Source organism: Bombina bombina, chromosome 3, assembly GCF_027579735.1.
Source record: "Bombina bombina isolate aBomBom1 chromosome 3, aBomBom1.pri, whole genome shotgun sequence".
NCBI classification, from domain to species: Eukaryota; Metazoa; Chordata; class Amphibia; order Anura; family Bombinatoridae; genus Bombina; species Bombina bombina.
The window spans coordinates 664,383,287-664,397,968 of NC_069501.1; the positions used below are offsets into that span (position 1 = coordinate 664,383,287).

General features: G+C 37.6%; 1 protein-coding gene across 2 annotated transcripts in view; it reads right to left on the bottom strand.

Moving 5' to 3' along the window:
* The window catches only part of LOC128653866 (ras GTPase-activating protein 4), a 364,303-nt gene that overhangs the window by 140,806 nt on the left and 208,815 nt on the right, over positions 1–14,682 (bottom strand). For both annotated transcript variants that reach the window (XM_053707405.1, XM_053707406.1), the window contains exons 6-7: positions 13,355–13,436; positions 12,271–12,402 (exon numbers count right to left, since the gene is read on the bottom strand). In XM_053707405.1, the coding sequence (XP_053563380.1) occupies positions 12,271–12,402; positions 13,355–13,436 (214 nt within the window). The remainder of the gene's footprint in view (positions 1–12,270; positions 12,403–13,354; positions 13,437–14,682) is intronic.

The following is a 14,682-nucleotide window of genomic DNA, read 5'->3' on the forward strand; positions in this document are numbered from 1 at the left end:
TACGTTTGGGGACAGGTCAAAGTTTCCCAAAATATCCCAACAGGGTAGGCCTATGTATCCCTGGAGGGCAGTGCCTGATACCTGGTTAAATATCAAAGAAATATAAGGAAAGAAAAAGAGGTATCTTATGGCACACTTAAATGGAAAACTTTATTTTCGATCTGATATTATAGAAAAGGCACTAAGGAGAAAATTAAAATATAACTTTTATTATTATCTTTAAAACATTTAAATGACATGAAAACAAAACATATAAAATAGGGAGATTTGATGTTTTCAAAAAGTGTATCCCAAATGGTACTAAATTGTCATTTGTAAGTCACATAGGAACAGCTAGATAAATGCTGTTAGTAAATAACCTCTATCAATCTATATTTAGTTTCCTATTACCATGGGAATTTACTTATACTCATTAGTGTCAAATTTCCCTAGAGATGATCTAAGTCATCCAACATAACTTGCTTATGGTAAAAATAGGTGTGAAAAAACATTAAAATTGCTGTGTCAGGGATCACACAGGGGGATAGTGTATAACTTATTGGTGTGACTTGCGATCTCGATTTGATGGGGAATCAAATATTAAGTGTAACAATATATTCCAAACTTGTTGTTAATTACTGGTGGCTGAGTAAGGTGCTTAAACAATGTTGCAGCATTGCCCCAACCCAAAACTAACTGGTTTGGTTTGGACCACAAAATAGCATGAGTAATGCCTAATAAATTCTTAAATATAAGGATTGCCCCCAAAAATATACACAGTGTTAAGTGTAAATACCCCCCTGAGAAGTTAAAGTATTATTGGAGACGTCTTCCAATAATATGATAGTGTTCTGTGACACAGCTAGTTTTTATTAAAATGATATATATATGCGCTTCTCGTTATACATAAGGGGAATAACCCCTAGATTAAAGTATTCTAAATCAATATATTTTAGCTTAGGACCCGTTAATGGGTGATGGACAGTGTGTCACTTGGTTAAAGGTAGTAAATAAGGCTATCGTAAGTAAAGCTATCAAAAAATAGGAGCAATGTGGATACTCCACACTCCAATAATGACCATACACTATGATTTTACAATAGTTCAACAGCAAGTTTTTTTACCCGCTAACTACCCACCAAGTTTAAGCTAAATTGCCGACATACGGCCAACAAAATTAGGAGATTTCTATTTTAAACACAGAGCATAAGGAGAAGCAGAGCGAACGCTCTGCTTCTCCTTATGCTCTGTGTTTAAAATAGAAATCTCCTAATTTTGTTGGCCGTATGTCGGCAATTTAGCTTAAACTTGGTGGGTAGTTAGCGGGTAAAAAAACTTGCTGTTGAACTATTGTAAAATCATAGTGTATGGTCATTATTGGAGTGTGGAGTATCCACATTGCTCCTATTTTTTGATAGCTTTACTTACGATAGCCTTATTTACTACCTTTAACCAAGTGACACTCTGTCCATCACCCATTAACGGGTCCTAAGCTAAAATATATTGATTTAGAATACTTTAATCTAGGGGTTATTCCCCTTATGTATAACGAGAAGCGCATATATATATCATTTTAATAAAAACTAGCTGTGTCACAGAACACTATCATATTATTGGAAGACGTCTCCAATAATACTTTAACTTCTCAGGGGGGTATTTACACTTAACACTGTGTATATTTTTGGGGGCAATCCTTATATTTAAGAATTTATTAGGCATTACTCATGCTATTTTGTGGTCCAAACCAAACCAGTTAGTTTTGGGTTGGGGCAATGCTGCAACATTGTTTAAGCACCTTACTCAGCCACCAGTAATTAACAACAAGTTTGGAATATATTGTTACACTTAATATTTGATTCCCCATCAAATCGAGATCGCAAGTCACACCAATAAGTTATACACTATCCCCCTGTGTGATCCCTGACACAGCAATTTTAATGTTTTTTCACACCTATTTTTACCATAAGCAAGTTATGTTGGATGACTTAGATCATCTCTAGGGAAATTTGACACTAATGAGTATAAGTAAATTCCCATGGTAATAGGAAACTAAATATAGATTGATAGAGGTTATTTACTAACAGCATTTATCTAGCTGTTCCTATGTGACTTACAAATGACAATTTAGTACCATTTGGGATACACTTTTTGAAAACATCAAATCTCCCTATTTTATATGTTTTGTTTTCATGTCATTTAAATGTTTTAAAGATAATAATAAAAGTTATATTTTAATTTTCTCCTTAGTGCCTTTTCTATAATATCAGATCAAAAATAAAGTTTTCCATTTAAGTGTGCCATAAGATATCCTCTTCAATCGAAGTCCTAATGAAGAATGAAGGTTCCTTTAAATGACGTCATCCAAGATAGCGTCCCTCGAATTCCGATTGGCTGATAGGATTCTATCAGCCAATAGGAATTAAGGTAGGAAAAATCCGATTGGTATATGCTATCAGCCAATCGGATTGAAGTTCAATCCGATTGGCTGATTGGATCAGCCAATAGAATGCAAGGTCAATTCTATTGGCTGATCCAATCAGCCAATCGGATTGAACTTCAATCCGATTGGCTGATTAAATCAACCAATCAGATTTTTCCTACTTTAATTCCGATTGGCTGATAGAATCCTATCAGCCAATCGGAATTCGAGGGACGCCATCTTGGATGACGTCATTTAAAGGAACCTTCATTCTTCGTTAGGACTTCGATTGGGCAGAGGATGGCTGGATAGAAGATGGCTCCACTCCGGAAGGATGAGGATAGAAGATGCCGCCTGGACGAAGATGTCTGCCGGTCTGGATGTCCTCTTCTGCCCGGATAGGATGAAGACCTCTGCCGGTCCGGATGTCCTCTTCTGCCCCATCGGTGCCGGGCTGGGTGAACACGGCTCAAGGTAGGGTGATCTTCACTGGGGTAGTGTTAGGTTTTTTTAAGGGGGGATCGGGTGGGTTTTAGAGTAGGGGTGTGTGGGTGGTGGGTTGTAATTTTGGGGGGGGTATTGTATTTCTTTTTTTTACAGGTAAAAGAGCTGATTACTTTTGGGCAATGCCCCGCAAAAAGCCCTTTTAAGGGCTGGTAAAAGAGCTGATTACTTTGTAATTTAGTTTAGGATAGGGAATTTTATTATTTTGGGGGGCTTTTTTATTTTATTAGGGGACTTAGATTAGGTGTAATTAGATTCAACTTCTTGTAATATTTTTTTATTTTTTGTAATTTAGTGTTTGTTTTTTGTAATATAGTTTAGTTTATTTAATTTTATTTTATTTTAGATAATTGTAGTTAATTTATTTAATGAATTTATTGATAGTGTAGTGTTAGGTGTATTTGTAACTTAGGTTAGGATTTATTTTACAGGTAATTTTGTAGTTATTTTAACTAGGTAGCTATTAAATAGTTATTAACTATTTAATAGCTATTGTACCTAGTTAAAATAAATACAAAGTTGCCTGTAAAATAAATATAAATCCTAAAATAGCTACAATTTAACTATTAATTATATTGTAGCTATATTAGGGTTTATTTTATAGGTAAGTATTTAGTTTTAAATAGGATTAATTTATTTAATTATAGTAATTTTATCTAGATTTATTTAAATTATATTTAAGTTAGGGGGGTGTTAGGGTTAGGTTTAGGGGTTAATAACTTTATTATAGTAGCGGCGATGTTGGGGGCGGGAGATTAGGGGTTAATAATTGTAGGTAGGTGGCAGCGGCAGATTAGGGGTTAATAAATATAATATAGGTGTCAGTGATGTTGGGGGCAGCAGATTAGGGGTTAATAGTATAATGCAGGTGTCGGCGATGTCGGGGGCATTAGATTAGGGGTTAATAAGTGTAGGATTAGGGGTGTTTAGACTCAGGGTTCATGTTAGGGTGTTAGGTGTAGACATTAAAAGTATTTCCCCATAGGAATCAATGGGGCTGCGTTAGAAGCTGAACGCTGCTTTTTTGCAGGTGTTAGGTTTTTTTCCAGCCAGCTCAGCCCCATTGTTTCCTATGGGGAAATTGTGCACAAGCACGTTTTGCCAGCTTACCACTACCGTAAGCAACGCTGGTATTACAGTGAGAAGTGGAGCTAAATTTGCTCAACGCTCACTTTTCTGAGGCTAACGCAGCCATTAAGAAAACTTGTAATACCAGCGTTGTTTAAAGTGTGCGCTGGAAAAAACAGAATTTATGTTTACCTGATAAATTTCTTTCTCCAACGGTGTGTCCGGTCCACGGCGTCATCCTTACTTGTGGGATATTCTCTTCCCCAACAGGAAATGGCAAAGAGCCCAGCAAAGCTGGTCACATGATCCCTCCTAGGCTCCGCCTACCCCAGTCATTCGACCGACGTTAAGGAGGAATATTTGCATAGGAGAAACCATATGGTACCGTGGTGACTGTAGTTAAAGAAAATAAATTATCAGACCTGATTAAAAAACCAGGGCGGGCCGTGGACCGGACACACCGTTGGAGAAAGAAATTTATCAGGTAAACATAAATTCTGTTTTCTCCAACATAGGTGTGTCCGGTCCACGGCGTCATCCTTACTTGTGGGAACCAATACCAAAGCTTTAGGACACGGATGAAGGGAGGGAGCAAATCAGGTCACCTAAATGGAAGGCACCACGGCTTGCAAAACCTTTCTCCCAAAAATAGCCTCAGAAGAAGCAAAAGTATCAAACTTGTAAAATTTGGTAAAAGTGTGCAGTGAAGACCAAGTCGCTGCCCTACATATCTGATCAACAGAAGCCTCGTTCTTGAAGGCCCATGTGGAAGCCACAGCCCTAGTGGAATGAGCTGTGATTCTTTCGGGAGGCTGCCGTCCGGCAGTCTCGTAAGCCAATCTGATGATGCTTTTAATCCAAAAAGAGAGAGAGGTAGAAGTTGCTTTTTGACCTCTCCTTTTACCTGAATAAACAACAAACAAGGAAGATGTTTGTCTAAAATCCTTTGTAGCATCTAAATAGAATTTTAGAGCGCGAACAACATCCAAATTGTGCAACAAACGTTCCTTCTTTGAAACTGGTTTCGGACACAGAGAAGGTACGATAATCTCCTGGTTAATGTTTTTGTTAGAAACAACTTTTGGAAGAAAACCAGGTTTAGTACGTAAAACCACCTTATCTGCATGGAACACCAGATAAGGAGGAGAACACTGCAGAGCAGATAATTCTGAGACTCTTCTAGCAGAAGAAATCGCAACTAAAAACAAAACTTTCCAAGATAATAACTTAATATCAACGGAATGTAAGGGTTCAAACGGAACCCCCTGAAGAACTGAAAGAACTAAATTGAGACTCCAAGGAGGAGTCAAAGGTTTGTAAACAGGCTTGATTCTAACCAGAGCCTGAACAAAGGCTTGAACATCTGGCACAGCTGCCAGCTTTTTGTGAAGTAATACCGACAAGGCAGAAATCTGTCCCTTCAGGGAACTTGCAGATAATCCTTTTTCCAATCCTTCTTGAAGGAAGGATAGAATCCTAGGAATCTTAACCTTGTCCCAAGGGAATCCTTTAGATTCACACCAACAGATAAATTTTTTCCAAATTTTGTGGTAAATCTTTCTAGTTACAGGCTTTCTGGCCTGAACAAGAGTATTGATAACAGAATCTGAGAATCCTCGCTTCGATAAAATCAAGCGTTCAATCTCCAAGCAGTCAGCTGGAGTGAAACCAGATTCGGATGTTCGAACGGACCCTGAACAAGAAGGTCTCGTCTCAAAGGTAGCTTCCAAGGTGGAGCCGATGACATATTCACCAGATCTGCATACCAAGTCCTGCGTGGCCACGCAGGAGCTATCAAGATCACCGACGCCCTCTCCTGATTGATCCTGGCTACCAGCCTGGGGATGAGAGGAAATGGCGGGAACACATAAGCTAGTTTGAAGGTCCAAGGTGCTACTAGTGCATCCACTAGAGCCGCCTTGGGATCCCTGGATCTGGCCCCGTAGCAAGGAACTTTGAAGTTCTGACGAGAGGCCATCAGATCCATGTCTGGAATGCCCCACAGGTGAGTGACTTGGGCAAAGATTTCCGGATGGAGTTCCCACTCCCCCGGATGCAATGTCTGACGACTCAGAAAATCCGCTTCCCAATTTTCCACTCCTGGGATGTGGATAGCAGACAGGTGGCAGGAGTGAGACTCCGCCCATAGAATGATTTTGGTCACTTCTTCCATCGCTAGGGAACTCCTTGTTCCCCCCTGATGGTTGATGTACGCAACAGTTGTCATGTTGTCTGATTGAAACCGTATGAACTTGGTCCTCGCTAGCCGAGGCCAGGCCTTGAGAGCATTGAATATCGCTCTCAGTTCCAGAATATTTATCGGTAGAAGAGATTCTTCCCGAGACCAAAGACCCTGAGCTTTCAGGGATCCCCAGACCGCGCCCCAGCCCATCAGACTGGCGTCGGTCGTGACAATGACCCACTCTGGTCTGCGGAACGTCATCCCTTGAGACAGATTGTCCAGGGACAGCCACCAACGGAGTGAGTCTCTGGTCCTCTGATTTACTTGTATCTTCGGAGACAAGTCTGTATAGTCCACATTCCACTGACTGAGCATGCACAGTTGTAATGGTCTTAGATGAATGCGCGCAAAAGGAACTATGTCCATCGCCGCTACCATCAACCCGATCACTTCCATGCACTGAGCTATGGAAGGAAGAGGAACGGAATGAAGTATCCGACAAGAGTCTAGAAGTTTTGTTTTTCTGGCCTCTGTTAGAAAGATCCTCATTTCTAAGGAGTCTATAATTGTTCCCAAGAAGGGAACCCTTGTTGACGGGGATAGAGAACTCTTTTCCACGTTCACTTTCCAGCCGTGAGACCTGAGAAAGGCCAGGACAATGTCCGTGTGAGCCTTTGCTTGAGGAAGGGACGACGCTTGAATCAGAATGTCGTCCAGGTAAGGTACTACTGCAATGCCCCTTGGTCTTAGCACCGCTAGAAGGGACCCTAGTACCTTTGTGAAAATCCTTGGAGCAGTGGCTAATCCGAAAGGAAGCGCCACGAACTGGTAATGTTTGTCCAGGAATGCAAACCTTAGGAACCGATGATGTTCCTTGTGGATAGGAATATGTAGATACGCATCCTTTAAATCCACCGTGGTCATGAATTGACCCTCCTGGATGGAAGGAAGAATAGTTCGAATGGTTTCCATCTTGAAAGATGGAACCTTGAGAAACTTGTTTAAGATCTTGAGATCTAAGATTGGTCTGAACGTTCCCTCTTTTTTGGGAACTATGAACAGATTGGAGTAGAACCCCATCCCTTGTTCTCTTATTGGAACAGGATGAATCACTCCCATTTTTAACAGGTCTTCTACACAATGTAAAAACGCCTGTCTTTTTATGTGGTCTGAAGACAACTGAGACCTGTGGAACCTCCCCCTTGGGGGAAGTCCCTTGAATTCCAGGAGATAACCCTGGGAGACTATTTCTAGCGCCCAAGGATCCAGAACATCTCTTGCCCAAGCCTGAGCGAAGAGAGAGAGTCTGCCCCCCACCAGATCCGGTCCCGGATCGGGGGCCAATATTTCATGCTGTCTTGGTAGCAGTGGCAGGCTTCTTGGCCTGCTTTCCCTTGTTCCAGCCTTGCATTGGTCTCCAAGCTGGCTTGGCTTGAGAAGTATTACCCTCTTGCTTAGAGGACGTAGCACTTTGGGCTGGTCCGTTTTTACGAAAGGGACGAAAATTAGGTCTATTTTTCGCCTTGAAAGGCCGATCCTGAGGAAGGGCGTGGCCCTTACCCCCAGTGATATCCGAGATAATCTCTTTCAAGTCAGGGCCAAACAGCGTTTTCCCCTTGAAAGGAATGTTTAGTAGCTTGTTCTTGGAAGACGCATCAGCCGACCAAGATTTCAACCAAAGCGCTCTGCGCGCCACAATAGCAAACCCAGAATTCTTAGCCGCTAACCTAGCCAATTGCAAAGTGGCGTCTAGGGTGAAAGAATTAGCCAATTTGAGAGCATTGATTCTGTCCATAATCTCCTCATAAGGAGGAGAATCACTATCGAGCGCCTTTATCAGCTCATCAAACCAGAAACATGCGGCTGTAGTGACAGGGACAATGCATGAAATTGGTTGTAGAAGGTAACCCTGTTTTAAGCAAACCTTCTAATTTTTAAATATGGGGGGAGGGACGAAAGGAATACCGGGCCTTTCCCATTCTTTATTAACAATGTCCGCCACCCGCTTGGGTATAGGAAAAGCTTCTGGGAGCTCCGGCACCTCTAGGAACTTGTCCATTTTACATAGTTTCTCTGGGATGACCAACTTTTCACAATCATCCAGAGTGGATAATACCTCCTTAAGCAGAATGCGGAGATGTTCCAACTTAAATTTAAATGCAATTACATCAGGTTCAGCCTGTTGAGAAATGTTCCCTGAATCAGTAATTTCTCCCTCAGACAAAACCTCCCTGGCCCCCTCAGATTGGGTTAGGGGCCCTTCAGATATATTAATATCAGCGTCGTCATGCTCTTCAGTAACTAAAACAGAGCAGCCACGCTTACGCTGACAAGGGTTCATTTTGGCTAAAATGTTTTTGACAGAATTATCCATTACAGCCGTTAATTGTTGCATAGTAAGGAGTATTGGCGCGCTAGATGTACTAGGGGCCTCCTGAGTGGGCAAGACTCGTGTAGACGAAGGAGGGAATGATGCAGTACCATGCTTACTCCCCTCACTTGAGGAATCATCTTGGGCATCATTGTCATTATCACATAAATCACATTTATTTAAATGAACAGGAATTCTGGCTTCCCCACATTCAGAACACAGTCTATCTGGTAGTTCAGACATGTTAAACAGGCATAAACTTGATAATAAAGTACAAAAAACGTTTTAAAATAAAACCGTTACTGTCACTTTAAATTTTAAACTGAACACACTTTATTACTGCAATTGCGAAAAAACATGAAGGAATTGTACAAAATTCACCAAATTTTCACCACAGTGTCTTAAAGCCTTAAAAGTATTGCACACCAAATTTGGAAGCTTTAACCCTTAAAATAACGGAACCGGAGCCGTTTTAACACTTTAACCCCTTTACAGTCCCTGGTATCTGCTTTGCTGAGACCCAACCAAACCCAAAGGGGAATACGATACCAAATGACGCCTTCAGAAAGCCTTTTCTAAGTATCAGAGCTCCTCTCACATGCGACTGCATGCCATGCCTCTCAAAAACAAGTGCGCCACACCGGCGCGAAAATGAGGCTCTGCTTATGCTTTGGGAAAGCCCCAGAGAAATAAGGTGTCTAATACAGTGCCTGCCGATATTATAATATCAATATACCCAGATAAAATGATTCCTCAAGGCTAAATATGTTTTAAAAATGAATCGATTTAGCCCAGAAAAGTCTACAATCTTAATAAGCCCTTATGAAGCCCTTATTTACCATCGTAATAAACATGGCTTACCGGATCCCATAGGGAAAAATGACAGCTTCCAGCATTACATCGTCTTGTTAGAATGTGTCATACCTCAAGCAGCAAAAGACTGCACACTGTTCCCCCAACTGAAGTTAATTGCTCTCAACAGTCCTGTGTGGAACAGCCATGGATTTTAGTTACGGTGCTAAAATCATTTTCCTCATACAAACAGAAATCTTCATCTCTTTTCTGTTTCTGAGTAAATAGTACATACCAGCACTATTTTAAAATAACAAACTCTTGATTGAATAATAAAAACTACAGTTAAACACTAAAAAACTCTAAGCCATCTCCGTGGAGATGTTGCCTGTACAACGGCAAAGAGAATGACTGGGGTAGGCGGAGCCTAGGAGGGATCATGTGACCAGCTTTGCTGGGCTCTTTGCCATTTCCTGTTGGGGAAGAGAATATCCCACAAGTAAGGATGACGCCGTGGACCGGACACACCTATGTTGGAGAAAAAAGGCTTGTTAGCCCCGCAGGTCTTTACCGACAAAACTCGTAATCTAGGCATTAGAATGCCACAATTATAAACTATTATAGTAGAATTATTTTTGCAAGTATGTTAATTCTGTTTTTTTTGTGAGCATTGAAGTTAATTTATTTATTTTTACCATTGTTAAAGAAATTCCTATTCCTTGAAAACCATTTCACAACTGAATGTTTATTAGTAGATATGACTTCACTCCTGGGGTTAAAGGGATACTAAACCCAAATGTTTTTTTTAATGATTCAGAAAGAGCATGCAATTTTAAGCAACTTTCTAATTTACTCCTATTATCATTTTGTCTTTGCTCTCTTGCTATCTTTATTGAAAAAGCAGGAATGTAAAGCTTAGGAGCCAGCCAATTTTTGGTTCACAACCTGGGAAACACTTGCTTATTGGTGGCTAAATATAGCTTTATATTCCTGCTTTTTACATTCCTGCTTTTTAAATAAAGATAGCAAGAGAACAAAGAAAACAATTATATTAGGAGTAAATTAGAATGTTGCTTAAAATTGCATGCTCTATCTGAATCATGAAACAAAATAACTTGGGTTTAGTACCCCTTTAAGTAGTATGTACTAGATACACATTGTTATATAAATAATACATTTTGCTGTATGTTAAAGACAGTATCCTTTACACAATTGAGACAGACACCTTGTACAAAATGTTTACATTTATTTCCAAAAAGGCAAACAAAATCACCCCTTTGTACACCTGGAGGATGCATTCCATGTTGACTTGTGGCTTATTATATTAAGAAATATTTTCAGTAGTTTGTAAAATACATAGATATTTCTGGAACACTATGGATTTCTTGGACAAAGAAATAAGAAATGAGGTTTCAAAGATAGAAAATTGTAAATCATTAACAATTAATTTATTTCAAAAGGGAAGACTATGTTCTCAAGCGTTCAGTCTTCATCAAAACAAATATTGTGTAGCTTTACATGTGCTCTCAATACAAATTATTTTTTTCAGGATTATGAAAATATTTAAATGATTTGCTATTGCTAAGGCTGCAAAGTATTTTTATTTCAAACTGAAACAAGCAGTCAATAGATGCTGCATAACTAGGTATTTATATACTATGGATGATAGGGTCACCTTCCATAGCTGTATTGGTGAACAGGAACAATGGCAGGAGATGAAACTAAGAAGATGATAAATTAGAATGTCAATTTAAATTTACTTCTGAGTTTTGTGCTTCAAAGAGTTACAGATAGATTACAAAGTACACCAGCTCAACAAATCACAATCATTTTATACACCCTAAAAATCTAAACCTTGATCAACATACAATTAACTTTATATAAAAAAAACAATAATATATATATATATATATATATATATATATATATATATATATATATATATATATATAAAAGAAAACACCTTTATGATGAAGATTTGCACAAATAAAAGACTGAGGGGTGGATTCTCAAGCTCTCAGGTCTGGTTAGAATATCTAAGAAGTCTTATCAGTATTGCAACATCCCTCAAGGAATTTTACAAAGGTAAGTCATAGCTTGAGGGCTGTTTATATTGCTAACAAAATACAGTTTTGAGTGATATCTCTCCATACAGGTGAGTTTTTGATAATATTACTCAGCCCTGGATCCCAGATTTCGCTTCTCATTTATGTTGGATATGTTCCTTTCTTGCTTTATTCATCTACATATAGTAGACACCATCTTGGAGCTATTATGTTTAATCACTAGATTAGTTATGCACTAACTATTAAAACTGTGGAGTGTTCTTTTGTATCTTTTGCATCTTCACCTGTTAAGATGATATATTTACCGTATCATATATAATTAGCTTGGTACCTCTTGCTGGCAACAATTTATTTACACTAAATATCTACACACTATATAACTCCATGCATATTTCCAACAACTTCTATTTAGAGGTACGAGGAAACTTTGGGAAAATCTGGGGACTCCAGAACACTGGACTTTGCAACGATCATATACAACTTTTTCAATTTATTTATCTAAAATAGACAATGGAGCTTCACTAATACGCATACTATTTTCCAATGGTGGGTTTCATATTGATTGTTTGCTTGTTGATATTGCTGTATTGTCTTATTTTCCTAATAAAATATATGATTTTTTTAATTGTGCAGTGTTATAATGTGTCTGCAAAACAACTGACTTCAGTACATATTTAATGTCTTTAAACTCAAGATTATTCAGAAATGAGATGCAAAGAATGTTTATTTTGAAGTCAATGATTACAGAAAATCAACAGTCCTAAAATGTGAAGCAACAATGAAACTGATTAATCAAAAATATCTAAAAATCTTCAATAGAATAACACATTTAATAATACTTTTTGTAATATGATCTAGGTACTTTTTACTTAGATCTTAGTGCAACTTACCTTTCCTAGGAAATCATTTTTGCTGACAAGATCCCAGTCCCAAACTTCTATGCTTAACTTCTCAGTAAATGATTCTTCTAACTCAAATTCAAATACTTCATTCCATCGGGGGTAGCAGGATTTTTTGACCACCTGCAGAAATAATTTGTTGTGTGTGAAAAATTTATATTAACAGTAAACAGAATACAAAACAGGTACATTGCAGTAGCAAGAGAAGAAGAAACCGGCTTAAATTCTACTTTATAGTGTTAATAATGAGACAAATAACTCATACCTCTTGGTGTTTTGTACTTTAATTAGAAATATTGCAGATAATGAAATGTATTAATGCTTTTATAGCTCACTAGTCTGGCCTACAGTAATTATCCTGTGTACGGTTATGAATGCTTTATTTCTAAATCAGAATTCTCAATAACGTACGTGTGTCAATATTTAAATAGTACTTTCCATGTACAAATAATTTTACTGTAGTTAAAGTGATAGTAAAGTCCAAATTAAACTTGCATGATTCTGAGCATGTCATTTTAAAACTCTTCTAAATTCACTTTTATTTTCAAATGTGTTTTGTTCTCTTTGTATCCCTTGTTGAAACATAATACACCCATATCCTACACTAGTGGGAGCTAGCTGCTCATTGGTGCCTGCACACATTTGTCTCCTTTGATTGGCTAACTAGATGTAAATCGGAAAGTTGTTTAAAATTGTATGTTCTATCCAAATTATGAAATAAATATTTTGTGGGTTTCCTGCCCCTTTAAACAAATACAAATGCTAATTGTAATAAATAGAAAATTACCTCAGATAGAAGCAGTTGCAAAACAGCTTATTTCATGAATTCTTCATGAACAGACAAAATAATGACAACTGTTCGGGGTTCTGCCCTTAATCATGTGACATAATTAATCATGACGACTGCTTATATCTGAGGTAATTATCTGTTGCAGGATATCAGTGCAATATCGCATCAGTTATTACATAGCCAAGTGCTGACTATTGGATTAATTGATAACAGAGAAACTTAACAGAACATACTGAATATTCATTCTAAACACAGAAAAAGTGTAATGCAGTTAACATGACTTACTGAGCTTTCCTGTATTTTGCCATTGTACTGAACTCTGACAAATGGATCTGATGCACCATTTCTGTCTTTACGCGCTAGATCTCTGAAAAACAAAATAAAAAGCAGTCATAAATTGTAGTTTAATAAATACATGAACCCCCCCAGACTAACAACATGAAATACAGTATATCACATTCATACCTTTGGTAAACAAACATGTTCTATGCAAAACAAAACACTCTTACTAATTACATTTTTTCCCGCAGACAAACCAGATATAAATATTTAGCTATAAACCTGACCTTAAAGATTCATAAAATACCTTGTAATAACAACATTTTTGTATAGTAGTGCAATTAATTAACATACCAACTGAGTGGGAAACCTTTCTGAATAAATTAATACTTATTATTTGGAGGAGCCAATCCAGACTTTTTACTTGAGGAGACAAGGTGTAGTACCACTGTCATTTTGTTAGCAAAACTTGCATTGTTTTGTATTATCTTATTACCCATAATTGTTCCAATCAGGGAAAACCCTAAATTTTAAGGGTTACAAGACAAAAAGGCCATAGTAAATAATAAAAATATATAGTCAAGTTTTTTTTTTTTTTTTTCACTATGCATAAATTAAATATTTTTTATTAAAATAGCAAATAATCGCTTAAAAAAGAGTTGCGCACAATGTCCTTTTAGAATAGCTATAGGAAACCAGTATTATTCAGTCTCAGACTAAGGACCTGATATTCAAAACTTTGCTGCCCAGGAGAGATATCCTAAAAAGTCTTGTTGATACAAAGAGGCCCTTAAAAAGAATTAGAAACACAAATTTTATTTTGAGATATGTTTATGTTGCTATGTAGTGTTCTTTATGTGAAACAGAGACTCCTACATTACAATACAAGGTCTAAAAAAATCCCAAAGATTTTGTGTGATTTCTCTCCATGCCTGCAAGGTTGTGAATATCCAGCCCTAAATGTCAACGCACCAGCACAACCACAGAGCAGGAAATAGTGCTGAACCTATTAGTTATTATTGTTAGATAGTATTGATGGGCGAATGTGTTTATATTCAAATTTGAATGTTAGACCGAATGTTGTTGTAGATTTACATAATCGAAAGTTGATAAGAAAGAAAATTCATAAAAATTCTATTTTTAAATGTTATTTACAGTTTTCAAATGTCACTTTCGAATTCGAATATTACATTTATAAAACACAGTTGTAGATTAGAAATACTGTTTCGAATTTGAATGTTACATTGTAATTCAAATGTTCGAATTTCAATATTACATTTCGAAATTGAATGTGATATAAAATACATAGCTAAACATTCTATTATTCTAAGAAT